Source organism: Dermacentor silvarum, chromosome 6 (genome assembly GCF_013339745.2).
Source record: "Dermacentor silvarum isolate Dsil-2018 chromosome 6, BIME_Dsil_1.4, whole genome shotgun sequence".
Classification (NCBI taxonomy): Eukaryota; Metazoa; Arthropoda; class Arachnida; order Ixodida; family Ixodidae; genus Dermacentor; species Dermacentor silvarum.
The window spans coordinates 183,043,867-183,062,667 of NC_051159.1; the positions used below are offsets into that span (position 1 = coordinate 183,043,867).

Consider the following 18,801-nt stretch of genomic DNA (forward strand, 5'->3'; position numbering starts at 1 on the left):
TCGGAGAGCATCCCAGTAGACACAGCACCGATAAAATCCAAAGAGCAAGTGACACGTGGGATGCAGTGACGAAAGCAGTGACGTGACGTGTGCAATGACGCACGAACGAGGTATCAATAGGTGACCCGTAAAAGAGCGAGGAATTCTGGGATGCGCCGTCTGCACGCTGTTTCCGGTTCGAGGAAGCACAGCCGCCACCACCGCTTCGCCGTTTAAGCCTATTGATTCGCTTGCAGTCCGGGTTTGTCATACTCGAAAATTACCCGGTTGCAGGCGCCTAGCAACACCGTGGTCGGCTGTTCAGCCGTTGGCTGCTCAAATTCAAGCGTTAAAGGTAAACTCATGTAAGTTCTGCCTTGCTGAGTCAGCTAGGCCGGTATTTTGTAGCGATGCCTTTGCGATGCTAATGCCTTTTCGTGCTTGGTCAGTGGTCAGAGCGACGGTCCGCTCACGTTATCAACGGGATCAGCCGGCCCTGAGCGCTGGATGATGACTAGCATAGAATAAAGCATAACGCATCGCTACAAGATGCCGGCCCTGTGCACAAGCATCAGAGGCATGACTGCCACTTCCAAAACTGACCCATGAGTGAACAAAAAGAAAATGAACGTACAGTGCCACTTATCAGGCGGCGATGAGCTGTGTAAGGGCCGACATGGAATGATTCCCCAAGATTTCTCTAACATTGACTCAAGCAACAATAACCATTTCAGTACTCGCATGCACATATAGAGGTATTATGAAACATGGTTTTACGGTGCAAACTTAAACGGGACACAGCGAGATACATACATAATACTCGTAACCAACTAGCCCACCTTATACATCTGTCACACGAGCACGCAAAAACTCTTTTACGCAAGCGGTCTTTCACCAAGTTGAAAGACTTTTGAATGAAGAGGTGTTGCGCAGCAGACACACGGCGCCGACGATCTCCTTTTAGTGTTTCCTTCTGTACACGCTACCGAAAGCGTGGCGCTAGCGTTCGAAACAATATCGGCCAAAAATAAGTTATGTATCTCGAAATATAAAGTGAAAACTTATTATTTACACGTTTTTCAAATAAATTTAACATAAGAAACGTTAATATTGTCACGCGCTAAGGCAAGCGCAAGCAACAGTACCAGCAGCCAGACACGAAGAATGCCAGACAATAAGAATGCCAGACACGAAGGGACGGTTCTCCAGCTGGCGCGGGATCTTCGACTTCGTCGTCTTCTCCGTTCTTGCTGGGCACCCAATGATGATTGTTGGCTGGCTCAAAACACCAGGTGGCATTATTCCCCCTCCCAATGAAGCAACGACTCGATGCTCAAACAGAAGACGTACATGGAAAGTACACAAATTAGGTAAGACGCACAAAAAAAAAAATATGTAAACGTGCTAGCCCAGATACGGACATGCACACTAGGCAAAAAATGCGTTCTGTGGTCGGGAAAAAAAATTCGCTTCGGAGTTCTTCGGAGGACGACGCGGCAACAGCAAAAAGTTTGTTCAACAGTACACTATGTGAACATCACCGTGTAAAATACGGCTTGAGGCGGACGACATGTACAATCTCTGCACGGGGTAATCGGCGCTTGGACGATGGCAGGTCTCCGTCAGGAATCACTTCATAGTTCACGTCGCTGACACGCCTTAGTACTGTGTACGGTCCGAAGTACTTGCTCAGGAGTTTCTCGCTGAGGCCTCGCCGTCTAATGGGGGTCCAAACCCAAACTTGGTCGCCGGGCTCATAGGTAACTTGTCGATGGTGGATATTGTACCTTACTGCATCTGTAGACTGCTGCTGTCTTATGTGCACACGGGCCAGTTGACGTGCTTCCTCGGCGCGCTGAATGTACTCCTCGACGTCAGGAGCTAACTGGTCGAGCTCATCGATGTCGTCATACGGAAACATGGCGTCGAGCATAGTTTGGACATCTCGACCATAAACGAGACGAAACGGCGTGAATCGTGTAGTTTCCTGCATGGCAGTGTTGTACGCAAACGTTACGTACGGCAGGATTTCGTCCCACGTTTTGTGTTGCACATCCACGTACATAGATATCATGTCTGCCAGTGTTTTGTTTAGTCTTTCTGTCAAGCCGTTAGTCTGAGGGTGGTATGCAGTGGCCTTTCGATGACTCGTGTAACTCAACTTGAAGATATCGTCCAGGAGCTTCGCCGTAAATGCGGTCCCTCGGTCAGTGATGATGAATGACGGTGCGCCATGCCGAAGCACAATGTGATGCATAAAAAACTGGGCAACCTCAGATGCTGTCCCGCGTGGTAGTGCCTTCGTCTCAGCGTAACGCGTCAAGTAATCGGTTGCGACAATGATCCACTTATTGCCGGAGGAAGACAAGGGAAATGGGCCAAGAAGGTCCATTCCAACTTGATCAAACGGCGTACGCGGAGGGTCGATGGGTTGTAGAAGGCCTGCAGGCTTGAAGGGGGGTGACTTGCGGCGCTGGCATTCACGACATCCTTTCACGTAGCGTTTGACGCAAGCAGTCAGTCTAGGCCAGTAGTACAGTTTTCGTACCCTGTCCAGAGTCCTTGAGTAGCCCAAGTGACCAGATGTCGGCTCGTCGTGGCAGGCTAATAGAATGTCGTCGCGAAGGGCTTGAGGCACTACTAGAAGATGTGGTTTGTCGCCGGCACCTGTGTTTCTTTTGTATAAGATGCCCTCTCGTAGGCAAAACGACGACAACCGTCGCGAAATCGAGCGACGAATGGACGCGATGCCGCCTTCTAAGTGATCGATGATGGGCCTTAACTCAGTGTCCGATCGCTGTTTAGCGAGCAGATCCGGCCCGCTGAGGGCTCCCAGGAAGGCGCTGTCATCTTCCTCGTCAGGATTCGCAGATTCAACAGGTGCTCGTGATAGCGTGTCAGCATCTTCATGTTTTCTGCCTGACTTGTATACGATGGTGATGTTAAATTCCTGGAGTCGTAGACTCCAACGTGCTAATCGTCCAGAAGGGTCTCGAGAGAGAGAATAAACTTTATTGTACGAAGAGTGGTTGGTGTGGTTATTCTCGGGTGGAGCCCTCTTGTAGAGCCCCACTGGCCGCAGCGGCTCGCCGGGCCTGGTCCAGGGTCGCCAGTTGGCTTCCCAGTGCCAGCTCGGAAAGTCGTGCCTCCCAAGACCACGTTGTGAGTGTCGGTGATGAGCTCACCAGCCTGGATACTGCCTCGGCTGGGCGTTCCGACGGTTCCGTACACTGGTATGTAATGTGTGTCAGTGTGGCTGTGTGGTCGTTGCACCAGGGGCATACACTGGTTGTGTATACCTCTGGAAACATTGCGTGCAACCTTGATATGTGCGGATAAGTGTTGGTTTGAAGGCGGCGCCAGTCCCTGGCTTGTTGGCTGCTTAACTTGAGATGTGGAGGAGCGTACTTTCGTCTGGTCAGGCGTTGGTCCTCCAAAATCTGCCTGCTCGTGATGGGATCTTCATGGTGGTTTGTGAGGGGCCTCGAAGAGTCTTCTGTGGCTCGGCCAGCAAGTCCGCGAGTTACACAGTCGACCTCCTCGTTGCCTTCGAGGCCTGTGTGCCCTGGGCACCAGACGATCCCATGGTCCTCAGTCAGCGTGGGGCCCAGGATATCGGTGACGCACCTGGGAAGTGTGCCTCTAATATATAACCGACAGGCGGCCTGTGAATCCGTCAGGATATATGCGGAGCGACCTCTTCGTTCTGCTTCTTTGATTGCGAAGGGTCTCGAAGGTTGGCCAACCAGCATAAAGCGTGATGATGTGTCACAACTTTAAATGGCCGCCCGTAGAGATACGGCTTAAACTTTGCAGTAGCCCAAATGACCGCGAGGCACTCCTTCTCTGTGGTGGAATAATTGGACTCGGCGCGTGACAGAGTGCGGCTCGCGTAGGCTATAACTCGTTCAGTCCCGTCTTGCCTTTGCACCAGGATAGCTCCGAGACCGATATTGCTGGCGTCAGTGCGTACTTCTGTGTCGGCGTCCTCATCGAAATGACCAAGCAGGGGAGGAGAAGACAATCGACGTTGTAGCTCGGCAAAGGCGGTCTGTTGTTCATCAGTCCAGAGGAATGGCACGTCGTCACGCGTAAGGCGAAATAGCGGGTCTGCAATCTTCGAAAAATTTTCAATGAAGCGTCGATAATATGCGCACAAGCCCAAAAATCGTCTGACACTTTTCTTGTTTGTTGGAGATGGAAAAGCAGCTACGGCAGCAGTCTTCTCGGGATCGGGCCGAACACCTGCCGCGCTCACGACGTGTCCGAGAAACTTCAGTTCCTCGTAACCAAAATGGCATTTCTCTGGCTTGAGGGTAAGGTCAGCCGATCGAATGGCTTCGAGTACATTCCGAAGGGGTCGAAGGTGCTCGTCAAAAGATTCCGGAAAGACAACGACATCATCGAGATAGACAAGGCAGCTTTTCCATTTGAGGTCAGCGAGAACGGTATCCATCATTCGCTGGAATGTGGCTGGAGCGGAACAGAGGCCGAAAGGGAGTACTCGAAATTCGTAAAGGCCGTCCGGAGTAACAAAGGCAGTTTTCTCGCGGTCCCGCTCATCTACTTCAATTTGCCAGTAGCCACTTTTCAGATCGATAGAGGAGAAATACTTCGCGCGCCTCAGCCTGTCTAGAGAATCGTCGACACGAGGCAACGGGTACACGTCTTTCTTTGTGACGTTGTTTAGCTTCCGGTAGTCAACACAAAACCGAAGCGTGCCATCTTTCTTTTTAACAAGCACGACTGGCGATGACCAGGGGCTGCATGAAGGCTGTATTACGCCGTCTTGAAGCATTTCCTTCACCTGCGTTTGAATGGCATGTCGTTCGGTTGGGGAAACACGATAAGGCTGTTGCCGTATGGGGTGCGCGTCGTCATAGGTGATGATACGGTGTTTCGTAATCGCCGTTTGACGTATCTTCGACGACCGTGCAAAGCAAGAGTGAAACTCGAGTAACAGCTCGCGCAAGGGTTGTTTGTTGTCTTCAGGAAGCGTTGGACTAATGTCGACGTTGCGTAAAGGTGCTTCAGTAGTGCCAATTGCCTCGGAAACAAAACATTCAGTGACATCGGCGATTGGGTCGGCGTAGGCGATGACAGTACCGTGGAAAAGGTGGCGGTGTTCGTAGCTGAAGTTCATGAGAAGAACGTCAGAGTGGCCATCATGAAGATCAAAAAGGCTTCTTGCTACGCAAACACCTTGAGAAAGCAGGAGCGAGTGATTGCTTTCTGCGACCGCTTCACCGTGTAAGAGCCTGTCACATGCAACTTGAACCACGACACTTGCACGCGGTGGTAACGTGACAGCGTCGTCGATAACACGAAGAGGTGCTCGAGGGTGGATGGTGTTGGTCGTCGCTGCGGCGCTCTTTGTCAAGAAAGTGACGAGGCGTTGGCGAATGTCGATGATAGCTCCGTGCTCCCTGAGATAGTCCATGCCGATGATTAGGTCTCGAGAACACTGAGGGAGAATGCTCAAGCTGGCAACAAACGTAGAGCCGCGAATCTCTATTCGTGCCGTGCACATGCCGAGTGGTGTGACAATGTGCCCGCCAGCTGTACAAACTGGCGTTCGATTCCAAGGCGTCGTCACTTTCTTTAAAAGGGTGGCCAGTTTTTCGCTGATTATTGAATAATCCGCTCCAGTGTCCACTAAAGCAGTCAATTCACGACCATCGAGCAATACAGGAATGTCCAAGGAAATTTTTCTTCCGTAATCAGCAGGTACTGTCGTAGTCGATGTATCGTCGATCCGCGTACGCGTCAGCAGGGGTCCTTGAGCACGTCTAGACTGAGCGGCCTCGCCCCCGAAGGCCGCTGTGGTTAGTTTTCCCGGCGCGGGCTGGGCCTCCACCACGCTCGAATATGTACGGCGAGTCGGAAAAAACCTCCGCGGCGAAGGGGAGCGTGACTGGTGTCGAGCTGTTGAGGATCCGCGCTGCTGGGCAACGTATTCTTCAATTGCAGGAGGACGCTGGCCGAACCTAGGTCGCGGCGAGTTTGCTGGGAATCCGCGTAGTCCGAGCTCTCGATATGAGCACTATCGGTAGACATGCCCAGCTTCGCCACAGTGAAAGCAAAGGGGACGGCGATCAGGTGCCCGCCACACGTCTGATTTTCTTGGGGCCTCCTGTCGGTTGTCGTGGTAATACGAGGCCGCTTGGTCGGGCTGTATTATGGCCGGGGACGCGGTGCGAAACGGGAAGGAAGGTGGTGCAGGTTGCCGCAAAGCTTGCGAATATGACATACGGGGGCTGTTAGTTCTTACCGGTTGAGCTTCTGTGTTGAAGGGTGGTTCTCTTAGCGCATGCTGGACTTCGTCACGGACAACGCTGGACAAAGAGCTGAGCGTCGGCTGTGAAGGTACCGACAGTTTCTGGAGTTCTTCGCGGATTACGGAACGGATGAGCTCTCGGAAATAATCGACGTGTCCCCCGAGAGCTCCGATGAAGTCCGTAGGTGAGGCAGCGTTCACTTGGCGTTCGTATGATGGTGCCCGCTGCCGAAGAGTCTGTTCCATGGTGACGGCCTCGGAAAGAAATTCTGACACAGTCTTGGGAGGACTGCGTACGAGACCACCGAACAGCTGCTCTTTCACTCCGCGCATCAGGTACCGCATCTTCTTTTCTTCTGACATGCTGGGGTCGGCTCGTCGAAAGAGACGCGTCATGTCCTCGACATACATTGCGACACCTTCGTTCGGCATTTGAATACGGAACTGGAGATCACGCTCAGCTAGCTCGTTCTCGGCGATCAGGGCTCGCATACGTCTCAAAAAGACGGCGTTTGAATTCTTCCCATGAAGGTAGGGTATCTGCATGGTTCTCATACCAAACACGTGCGCCATCGTTAAGGCTGAAATATCCGTTTTTCAGTTTGTCTGCATCGTCCCACTTGTTGAACGCGGCAACACGTTCATAGTGCACCAGCCAATCTTCAACATCCTCATGCATGGCACCGTGGAAGGGATTCGGTGTTCGCGGATTGAGTAGCGTACAATGAATCGGCGTAGTGCCTTCCATACCGGTTGGGGTGGTCGGAGCTGCCATTGTCTCTGGGAGGAGTCCAAACTCAGGGGCTTGTCCACGGATCCTTCTGCTGGCGCGGTGTACAGGCGTAACCACCGGTACGGGACTGGAGCTCCTGCTGCTCGGAGGGGTTTGGTGCATAGATTAGATTACCCAGCACCTCCACCAGTTTGTCACGCGCTAAGGCAAGCGCAAGCAACAGTACCAGCAGCCAGACACGAAGAATGCCAGACACGAAGGGACGGTTCTCCAGCTGGCGCGGGATCTTCGACTTCGTCGTCTTCTCCGTTCTTGCTGGGCACCCAATGATGATTGTTGGCTGGCTCAAAACACCAGGTGGCAATATAAAGATTTATTGTAGTAGTTTAAAGAGCGTCATCACGTGAGATCCCCAGCCCGTTCGACCTGCTTACGAGAGTACAGAAGAAAATGAGCATTACTGGGTTTACTACACCTTCTGCGAGACATAAAATTATTTTTATGATGAGTCTAGGCGACAGAAAATTACACATTTGCCTACTTTCTTTAATATATGATAATTACTAGTGCCCACTGGTTTCGAGGCTGCTCCTTTTCGGCCGTAAAGGAGATCGGCGAACTCCTCTTCCAGAAAAGACCGCTTCTGAAAAAGGGATCGCTCCCTGTCGTGTGTCTGCGGGCGAAACTCTTTTTTGGGAGAAGTCTTTTTGCTCAGAAGACTTTTGAGTGCCCGTGTGACAGGGGTATTAGTTCCATGAACAGAGATAGAGGTAATGCGCAGCCGTAATGTGCCGGCGATACGGCCATTCTTGTTGACAAAAAAGCGAGAACGTCTAACTACGTACCACTACAAATGAACCTCGAGTTTCGACCAAGAAATGCCGTTGACAGCGCGCAGTTTTCAAACATTTTCAGCATTTCATTTTCTAATTACGTTAGCTGCGGCGTTACTGACGATATCGGTTGCAGCGACGATCACAGGGCAGTATTTACCAGGCTAGCTGCTATAGCCATCGCCTCAGCACCCGATTTTGTATGTAATGATTCTATACGCTTGATAAATTATCAGATAAAGATAGCTTTTTCATCTGTATGACTGACCCGTAGGCAGAGAAGTCAGTGACGGTGCCTCCAAGCAGTGACAAATGTCGTAGAGCGAAACCTGGCAGAAACAGAAAAGGCCGCCGAAACGAAAACTAGAGTTCGTTTATGAATAAAAGCGTATCCTTGCCTTTATTGGCTCGTCATCGCCGCGCCCAGAGTAAACTGAAACCTAGAAGTCAGCTGCATGAATGGTACGGCATTAGAGAGGTTTAGCTTGTGCGGTAATCGGGTAAACGCGGGCGGACCGGGCGTTGGGGCGTGTTGGCGGAACCGTAAACGTGAGCGGCCTGTATGGTGCTGCCACCTGGTGGCGCAGAGCTCAAACAGACCAAAAACAGCTAATATTGCAGTAACCAACTGTATTCTACTTCGCTGTTGGTGTAAATTTTCGGCAGCAACACGATTACGCCACTGCCTTTCGTCACGTCTCCGATGTCACCGCCGGTCTGGCTCCACGAGCAGCTTGCGTTATCTCCTTGCTGTCTGCGGCGTTGGCCTAGCGCTTCAGTGCCGGCGGGCCGCCAAATTCGTCATTCCGTCGGGCGCCATGCACGTTGCGCTGTTGCGCCAACCCCGCTCCTTGGGCTTTTAGATACTACAGGCACGGCATCATATCAGTCTGTAGCGTCGACTGCGAACGCCGCAGATAGCAAGGAGATAACGCAAGCTGCTCGCGTGGCCGGACCAGCGCTTACCTCGGAGACATGACAAAAGGCTGGGGGGCGGCGACATCGATGACGCAGACGCTCTTTTTGAGGCCAGTTTCGGTTTCAAGGAGCCTGCGTTCGCCGTGAAGTAGGCCACTTTCACGACCGACGTCAGTCTGGTCTTAACAATGGTCTGAATCGTCAGAGAAAAGAGCTGCGAGAAGTCGTTAACATCGAGGAAAGCTCGAGGTTACCAAGTAATTATCAAGTAACTAAGAATAATTACGAATAATTAAAAGTAATTAAGGGTTGCGAACAGTAATGAAGACTACTTAACATCAATTCGAGACTCCGTGATAAGACTGGTCACGCCAAATTAAGACTAATTAAGAGTTCCAAAGAGTATAGTACATACTAATTAGGATCAATTCAAGACTCCGTAACAGCAAGTAAGAAAATAATTAAACCGAATTACGACCAATTAATAGTTATTTAATTAATTAACCGATATAAGCGAACAATCGCAAATGAAATGACGTCAACGCATTAAAGCTTTCGCCGTCAAAGTCGTTTTAGCAATCATTATGGGACCCCACTGAATTTTTTTTTCACACGCATTTACCTCACACAGCTCAACACCCCCTTGATTAGCAACGTATCACTACACTGAAAAAAAAAAATGAATGTTTGCGCCAACCAACGCAGACACGCGATCAAACTCCCTATTAAAAGTCAAGCGAAGCGGCCAGATTTCGTCACTATGCGATGTTCATTGTGACTGCAAAACATTGAAGATACCTTTATTATAGTACCGCATGCATAAAATTAATTCCTATGCATGAAATTGGCGTGTTGGAATGCGCCGTCTGATGTCATTTTGGAAACTTTTATTACTGCATGCGATCATCCTTGTCAAAGGAGCGGTCGTGTTACAGTCAAAGTTCTGATCTTATTCCCAAGTAGTAAATGCGTCTCGGAATATAATTGAACAAAGATTAAAATACATCGCGCAACACGATAACCAGGTTTAAAAGTTCGCTCCAGTGCTATTATAGGCGAGCCGTGGTGCTCGCCCACATGAAAGATAAGCTGTGAATTTATAGTTTCTTTAAGCGTAATAATTAACTCAGATATGCAAGCCATTAGGTATAATTAAAAGTAGAGCATGGTGAACTCACTGGTCACCACTCAGTTATATATAAACGCTCGTGAATTTCATCCACCCAAGCTATCCAGAAAGCATGACTATCTCTTAGAATGAATGCAGATTCCGACGAGAATACGCCACAATGATTACGCGTGCGTGTAGAGAACTACAGATTACGCTGCATAGCGTGCGAGCACGCTGTAGCCCCCAGGCCGCGATCCCCCCCCTCTCTCATATGTGTTGTCGCAGCACAAAGAGGGACAAACCGCTAGTTTTTTGACGCAAGGCAACGCTTATCTAGATGCACCAGGGAGTGAGGTTTGCTTGCTAGGGATGCCGCGCATGCGCAGACCATGGCTGTATTTTCCGCGGGTGTGCTCCGCCGACGAGCGGCCACCGGTCCGGCGTTCCGAGTTATTTTGTGGGCACCTGTACATATATATCGAAATATATGACGAGCCTCACCGCAACGCCGACGGCGAAAATTCGCTTGGAGTTCCCATGTGATTGCTATCTCAATAAAAATGTCACAGTTTCGCCCTAAGGGCGAAGCGATGAATGCGATAGCAACACAGCAATGTCATACGAAGTAAGGTGAGCGGCTTTGGTAGCAATATGAATTGTAGTAAACATGAGCTGATTAAGTAAGCAGGTGTGCTGCGGCGTAAGTAGACCGACATGAAGAGAGACTCGATGACCACGAGAAGGCGCGTGTGAAATGGTGGTGTTGATGAGAAGCGCTTCCCGTGGGCAGCGCGTGCGAAGGGACACACCTGTAGCGCTGCACTGCCGACCCGGGCAGCATTGCATGTGTAGCGTGCGTTGGAAAATGTGGCCCGACTATTACTAACTGATTGAAGAAGCGTGGTGTGAGCGCGCACAAACAAACATGAATAGATCACACTGAATGACTGCAGACAACGACCGTCAAAACGCTGGCAGCGAGCGGATATATACGCCGCAGGAACGGGCGAAGGTACGTACGGTCTATCGCTTCAACGGAAACTGAGCGGCGAATGCGCATAAAGGTCAGAGCCGTGTGGAGATAAGAGACGGTGCGGTCGAACGAACGACGAGCGCGGTTGTTGGCAGCGTAGAAGTGCGCCCCCCCCCCCCCCCCCCCCGCTCCTTCCGGCGCTGGCTTCCCGCTTCCTTGCTTGCGCGTGGGAGAGATAAGAGACTGCGCGGACGAGCGACGAGCGCGGTTGTTGGCAGAGAAGTGCCGGCGCTGGCTTTCCGCTTCCTTGCTTGCGCGTGGGAGATTGAGTGCGTTCGCTCTCCGTGATAGCGCGCGTCCCCGCACGCTGCCTCTGGGGCATACGGCGCGCGGCGAAGATTTTATCTATACGGAACCTCACGGCGACGGCGACGGCAGAAATCCGGTTGAAGTGTCCATATAATTGCTATCGCAATAAAAAGCGTTAGAGAGAAAGAAAGGTGCGACCTAAAACTTGCCAGACCACAGCCGCATTTAAACGCGATAAGAACCGCAGGTCTCCGTGTTAATATGCGGCCATGTTCGCGTTTAAAAGAATGCAGCGTTGTGAACCTTACAAGGCGTGCTGAAGACGTGGTCGAGAGACTGCAGGTGCAGGAACAATCGACGTTAACTCTTGATGGCACAGTCGTAAAAATCAAAACTTGGTATAACTCTTCCTAGCACCTCGACGTTACTGCCGAGTGAACTTATATACTACGCAACACCACTACAGATATAAACAGGTCACGAAATGCGCTGTTAAATGTTGTGTGGATGTAACTGATGCTCACTTACATGGAGACATCTAATCTGATCATCCACAAGCGCTGGCAAAAGTCGAAGAATAGTATGTTAGAACAAATATTGATCGAGATGACTGATTGATTCCTATAGAGTTTAACGTCCCAAAGAAACTCTGGGGCTCTGTGAGACGACGTAGCGGAGCGCTTCGAATTCTGTTTGCCGACCTGAGGTTCTTTAATATGCAACACGAGCGTTTTTGCATTTCTCCCCCATTAAATTCGGCCGCGGTCGGGGATAGAGAGAGGTTAAGACTGCGAGCTCAGCATGCGAATAGGCGCCATGGCCACTGAGCCACCATGAAAAGTAGAAATATTTGTTGATAAGCTCAAAAGTGCATGGTGTTCAAAGAACTAAGAAAAGTATCTGAACTATGCTCACACACCACGGTCTATTCCGGACGCTTTAATGAACTTGATAATCGTTGATAATCAATTGATAATCAATGAACCGTTGATAATCAATTCATTTTTAAAATCTGATAGCAGCAGTGTGTTCGTATGTTTTCTTCTGCGGTACACGTATATTCTAGGCACTGTGGTACACGTGTCACATACTCATCGAACCGACTATCTGTGAAGCTAAAAAAAAGTCGCAGTTTCGCCAGAAAGGCGAAGCATCGATTACGATTCCAAATTAGTAGAGAGCTATACGAATTAGGATAGTAATTTTATCGGCCGTATAAACTTATAACATTCGCTTACTAGCTAAATGAAAAAAAAAAACATGGTGTCACGCACGCACAAGGAAACATGAACACATCAAACTTATGACCGCGCACACTCGATGTCAAAACGCTGGAGTGAGAAATCGCGGCTTTATCAGCGAGCGAATGAACCTTCGTGCTGCCTCTCGCTTCAGCGCGAATTAAGCGGCGAAAACGCAGCACTCGGCGCACTCTGTCCTCATCGCAGATCGCTTTCAAAATAGTGCCCGCGCGGCCGCGCCATAATCATCCGCCGCCAGAGTAGAATGCCCCACCACCCCTCCCTTCCCCGATGACTGGCGCACGACGGAATACGGGGCGCTTCCTCCCCGCTTTCCTCCCTTGCGGGCGCAAAATTGGGCCACCATCGTCGGCTCACCTTCGCACACTTTCACTCGCACATACAGCATATACGGCGCGTGGCGACGATGTTATCGCCCTTGGACTTTATACGGAACACCACGGCGACACCGACGGCAGAAATGCGCCTGGAGTGTCCATATAATTGATATCGCTATAAAATACATCTCCATGCCGAAAAAGAAAAGAAAAAAATCACTGACGATTATTATACTCTCTAATGCGAAATGGGTGTTTTGAATTCGCGATTTATTGTGGCAAGGAATTTGATTCTGAATGACAGGGTCCTCTCGGCGGCCGCGCTGAGCCTCTGCTCGGGCAGCTGGTTTAGCAGCATCGGCAGACCACGGCCGCTGGTTAAAAAAAAGGTGCGGCCTGCCGCGTCAGGCGCGCTGCTATGGGTGCGAACGTGACGGCCGTAGTTGCATTGTCGGCCGCTTGGTTGGGCCGAACGGCGCTAGCTGAGGGGGGTGGAACGCTTCGGCTTGCACGCGCGACGGCGTTCCAAGAGCGTTGCTGACGCATTTGCTATGCCGATGCCAGACAGCAGCCCCCGGCGTGTGGCGCCGCGGCGGATCACATCGTTTTCTATGCACGCGGCAGGCCGCACTTTTTTTTTTTTTTTTTAATCCAGCGGCCGTGGGCAGACGAAGCATTTCCACCGGTTGCGTCGCTCATTGTTCACAGAGAAAGCGTGAACACGGGAACGCGTGGCGTGCGCGGAGCGCATTCTCTAGCGGCAAAGTAGCGCATTCGCAGAAGCCCACACCAGCGCTTTCTATAGCGCTCGCCACATACCTGGGTGCCGCATCATGTGCGACTATCCGCTTTGCTCCTTCGCCATACTCTCCTCCTTTTCGCCTCGCGATTCCGCTTTCCTCCTCGTGATCTCGCCGTGTTTCATCTCTCCCTGCACTCCGCGTTCTCTCTTTCATCCTTCGATCGCTGCGCTCGTTCGCTCGGTTACGAGGGACGCCGAGGCCGACGCTCAATGCAGGAACGGGTGCCTAAAAGCTGCGCTCTAAAATAACGCGCGAATCAACAATTAGGAGCATCGCAGAAAAGTAACGTCGGTATCTGGCCATAAAGAGGTCTCCATTCGTAAATGAGCGCGCGAATCGGCCACTATACCACCCATTGCGATAGTCCGTCACCGCAAGTTCCATCGGATATGCGCCGTTTGCGACGCAGCCCTGACCTCCGTCTTTGCACGAACTTTCTTTTAATGCCCAAACGGACGAATTTAAACGTAAAGCCCCCTTCAACACTATGATAAACACCCTTTGGGACGTACCTTCTCCCCAAACAATAATAATCATCTGTCTCGCTCACGTTTCCTTTCTCAAAAACTGCGCTCGCTACTTTTGTGAAGAATGCTATGGTCACGCTGACAACACGCATGCTGTTTGTGACCTGGAAGTAGTGGACGCGCAGCATTAAAGAAAGGAAATGAAAGCAATTAAAATGCATGACAATTATTGTTTGGGGACAAGATAAGCCTCAAATGGTGCTAACTGTTCTTATCGTGTATGCATGCACCTGACCTGTGCGGGCGGGACTGTTCTGCTTTAACACTACCACCCTGCGCAAAGTTTTGACTAGCGCAGGTCATTGGGGCACATAACATCACCCAGAAGTTAAATCACGTTTGTTACTGACAAAACATCACAGAAAATGTTGAGCGAGGACCACTTAGTCAAGAACAAACAAGAGCTGACCTGGAGTACTTACTGCGGAATTGAAAATAGACATGAAATGATTAAATGCCTATAGTCAAGAGACCTCCATCAATTGATTATCACATGCTATAAGCGGTGTATCGATCCTAGGGATCCTGCTCTACGAAAGACTGTGTTAAACTTTGTTAAGTTACGGGTCAAGAATGCTGGAGAATGGTACAAAGTAGATATAGGAATCGACGTCACGGGCTTTGCCCCTATAGCGCCTCCTGTACCTTTCTTGAAATGTGTCACGAAAAACTCAATAAAATAAAATAAAATTTCATCCCACAAACGCGTGCTGTGGGTCATCATCACTACGTCATCATTTCAGAATTGTCATCTCACTGTCGTCATGCCATCGTCGTCATGCATGGCCATGGTCGACCCTGGCGAGCGAGTGTATAGCCGAAGCAATCCAAATCTCAGAATGACCACTACAGATTCTAAATATAGGTGTCTTCAGCAATACGGTGCGTCGCTTCATGATAATCGCAATAACGTCGACAGTCACCGTGAGATGGGTGCTGCCGGAATTTTTTTTTTTTTTTTTAACGCGCAGCTCTTATGGTGCCGTTCCTACATCTCCCGGTTAGCGAGGCAGTTGCGCCACGCTTCGCTCCGCTTGCAATGTGCCGCACGAGATAGATTGTCCGCGCCAGCCAATATATTGCGCAAACAAGTATAGATCGAGCTGCGCCCAAGTTTCGCGTTTGGGAGTATCTCAATCGTTGGTGAATTTTTTCTGCGAGTGCTACGCTTTTTATCGACATGTTTTCGCAGCATTGTTTTGGCACCATTCAAGCGACCGCACTGTTGGGCTATCTCTCGCAGATACGTTGGTTGTCCAGTCACGGAGTCTGTTGGAAACGTTTCCGGGAAAGACTCCGAACGCTTCACCAGCCAGCGACAGCCAACGAGGACGCACGCTCAAGTGCTCCTCCGTGGTCAGCACGGTGGTCTGCGGCACCGTCGTCTTCGCCGTCGCGTCCATCGTAGTGGCCGCCGCCCTCGCCACCAAGATAGCTGTACAGTCGTATTACTCCGCACTAACGATGAGGCTGCACCTCGTCGAGGAACTGGCCAACGTTTGCGAGACCCGCGGATGCCGACAAGCGTTGTCGCTCATCAACGCGTCATGCCTAACATCCGTGGACATTTGCCGTGACTTCTACGGTTTCGTGTGCGGTCGCTGGGATTGGAGAGCGCCGACAGGCATTAAGCCTTTGTCCTACGCCAAGATACTCGGTTTGAACTACAGCTCCTTGGTGGACGAAGCCCTTGCCCGCACTCTATCTTCACCACAGGCTAAAGACACCGACGGCTATAACATAGCGCTGGTCTACAGTTCCTGCGTCAGCTTCTTAGCCAACACGACCACAAACCTGGACAACATGTTCAAAGCAGCCAGCGTAAACCCTCGAGCTTTCCTCGATGTTAACGACTTCTCGCAGCTCTTTTCTCTGACAATTCAGACCATTGTTAAGACCAGACTGACGTCGGTCGTGAAAGTGGTCTACTTCACGGCGAACACAACTGTAGGCGTCCTGACAGGAACCTCCATGCGCTCGTCATCTTTCATACCGGAAATTCAAGAAGCCTTGCTCGAGCAACTAGCCTCGTCACTCGAGGACAGAAGCGTCTTCAAGATGGTTGACGCAATAGAGAAGCTAGACGAACTGATTCGAAACATCACCGAGCCTCATTTAAAGAAGACCGCGCTCAACGAAGCCTTGACGGCCAGAGCAGATTTTCCAGCTCGTGGCGTATACTGGAAGGACATCTTGAAAGAACAAGTTTTGGCTCGGCCTCTTGTGTCTAAGCGCCTTCCCGTTGCACGTACGAACAGTGAACGCGCAATTCAAAGCATAGTTCAGAAGCTAGCTTCAGCTCCCTTAGAGGTCGCCAAGGTCTACTTGATCCTGGTTCCTTTCGCGAGATACCTCAGTTTCGAGCTCAAGGTTGCATCTCGACGAAACTTCTTGCTAGATTCCATGAAGGCCAACACGTGTGTTCGCTACCTCTACGCAATGTTTGGAATGAGGGCACACGCTGTCCTAATGGAAGTAATGGGCACTAGTAAGGCCGCAGTCCGGAGTAGTCAAATGTGGCAGAATTTAAAACAAAAATCTCAAGTTCTTGTCGAAGTTGGCACCGGCTTTACGCTCATGAAAGATGCCCTACTGAATGCAACGCTCAAATCTCATAGTAAGTATGACGTACACAATTATATTGTAAGAACACAAGCCTATAAATATATGATATAGAAAATTTTCAGATATGAGAGAACAAAGAACACTTTCTAATCTTGATTGACACGCGTAGATTTGTTCAGGTATCTTTATCTTGAACGCATCTCCTTTCTCCAGCGTTTGACATCGCAAGCGTTCTCTGGTGCGTAATGTGGTCATCTGAGATATTACGAAGGTGGCATGACTTGCAGCAGATGAAAAAAAGGCACAAGTTTACGCAACCTTTAGTAAGCATATATAACTCAGGTCTTGTCTACTGAACTCTCTCAAGTGTTTCTTAATTGCCTCAGTTATTCTAAGCCACTGTGAACATATACAGTATGCAAAGCTTGAAGCCACTTGTTCTTACCGTTTTCTCAAAGATATCGCTTACACATTTTACAAGCAACTTGAAGCTCGTCAAACTACACTTTCACGGATTGTCGATGTTTAAAAACTTCATATAGTATTTATATATAATCAAGGCAGCTTTTATAACTTTTATTAGTAACACGTACCTGAAATCCATTATTATTAACTCCGACATCTTGTTTGGCTCTGTTGTAGTAACTGTTTCAACATTGCTCATCTTCATTGATCTCAAACTTGTCAAGCCGCGCACTCCGGACGGAGAAAACACTCCTAAAATGAAATGCTAACAACTGACGCTGTCATCCTTTGGTGATCATGAACTACAAATTTGGTAGCGATATTGAGCAACGTAATATCTCCATTGCAGAAGACAAGCCGGACGTCAGCGGCGTGCTGCGAGTGCTGTACGGTAATGATTTCATGGCCAACCTCATAGTGCTGGCGAGGCACGCGGAGAAGCAGACGGAGCTGGATCCCTCTCTGTTGCCTATGGAGAGCGAAGCTGAAGTGGCAACAGAACACCTTGTGCCGGATTTTTACTACGACGATGCCACAGAAGCCAGCGTCAACTATGGGACTCTTGGCGGCTACATGGCCCGGATGCTTTTCGCTGCCGGCTTTCCCAAAATAAATCCCCGCGCGTACGTCGACTGCGTGGACAAGTATACAGCGCACCACGGCATACCGTTCGACAAGACAGACTGGCAGCGCTACGCCAAGATGCAGTGGTCCATGAATGTAGCCTTCGAATCACTACCGAGGGAATTGACAGCTCGTTCCCCCGTTCTGCAAGAGCAGTTCTTCTTCCTTCGCTACGCCATATTTCTCTGCGGCGAAGACGCGCCAGTGAAAAAGAGTTTTCAGTATGCCGTGAAAACTTCTCGTAGCTTTGCGACAGCTTTCAACTGCTACGAGCCGCCTAAGAACCCTTGCGTCTAAGCTGTGGCATTGCCTTACTTTAGTCGACGATTACGTTATAAATAATATCAGCACTGCCTGTCATTTGTACGGTTATCCTGACATTTTAAGCGTTGCACTCCTTAATTGTCGCATGTTTGCTGCCACCTCCATTATCAGCTTAGAGGCACCGTCTCTGGAGTATGTTCGAATGAGGGTGTATTATGCCTTATTTTAATTATACTTGTTTGTTTACATCACTACTGCTCCTTTTATGTGGATATATGTTTAACGCCGGAAGGTAACACAATTCATAACGGAATATTCCGGGTGGCGTCCTCAATATTTCCTTCTGCCTCAGCCGGCCACACTGCAGTTTGTGGGGTCTCACATGTGCTCTTGGGACAAAGGAACGACAACGCAGTAGTGCAGACAATCAAAAGGGCATTTATTGCACCTTTCATACACTAATACATACTAGCCGAATTACAACCAATAGAACATTCACACGGGCGCGCGACAAATCAAGGAAGTCCGACTCACCGCGACCCGCTAGCGAGCGAATACGTTCGCCCCCTGCTATGACACCATCGCCTAGTCGTTCGCGTGTACAGTCACGCGAACGGTGGCGCGCTCGAACGATCCGTGTTCGTCCATACCGGTGTCCTGCTCTTAGCCTCGCGCGACGGTCGCGCGAAGCGGGCCGGCGCACGCGCGAAGCGTCCGTGCGTGTTCGTCGCCGATCCCAAGCCAAAGAGAGAGCGCCTCCGACCTTTTTCTCCCAAGTGACCCCGGCGTTTCGGTGGCGTTAGCATCGCGACACTAGCGCCATCTCTCGCAACGCGCCGCA

At 50.2% G+C, this 18,801-nt stretch overlaps 1 protein-coding gene across 2 annotated transcripts in view; it reads left to right on the forward strand.

Annotated features, from left to right (window-relative positions):
* LOC125946460 (uncharacterized) overlaps window positions 1-18,297 on the forward strand; it is a 187,386-nt gene extending 169,089 nt beyond the window's left edge. For both annotated transcript variants that reach the window (XM_049669915.1, XM_049669916.1), the window contains 2 exons: window positions 15,286-16,659; window positions 17,422-18,297. In XM_049669915.1, the coding sequence (XP_049525872.1) occupies window positions 15,286-16,659; window positions 17,422-17,993 (1,946 nt within the window). In that variant the 3' untranslated portion in view covers window positions 17,994-18,297. The remainder of the gene's footprint in view (window positions 1-15,285; window positions 16,660-17,421) is intronic.
* Window positions 18,298-18,801: the final 504 nt, after the last annotated feature.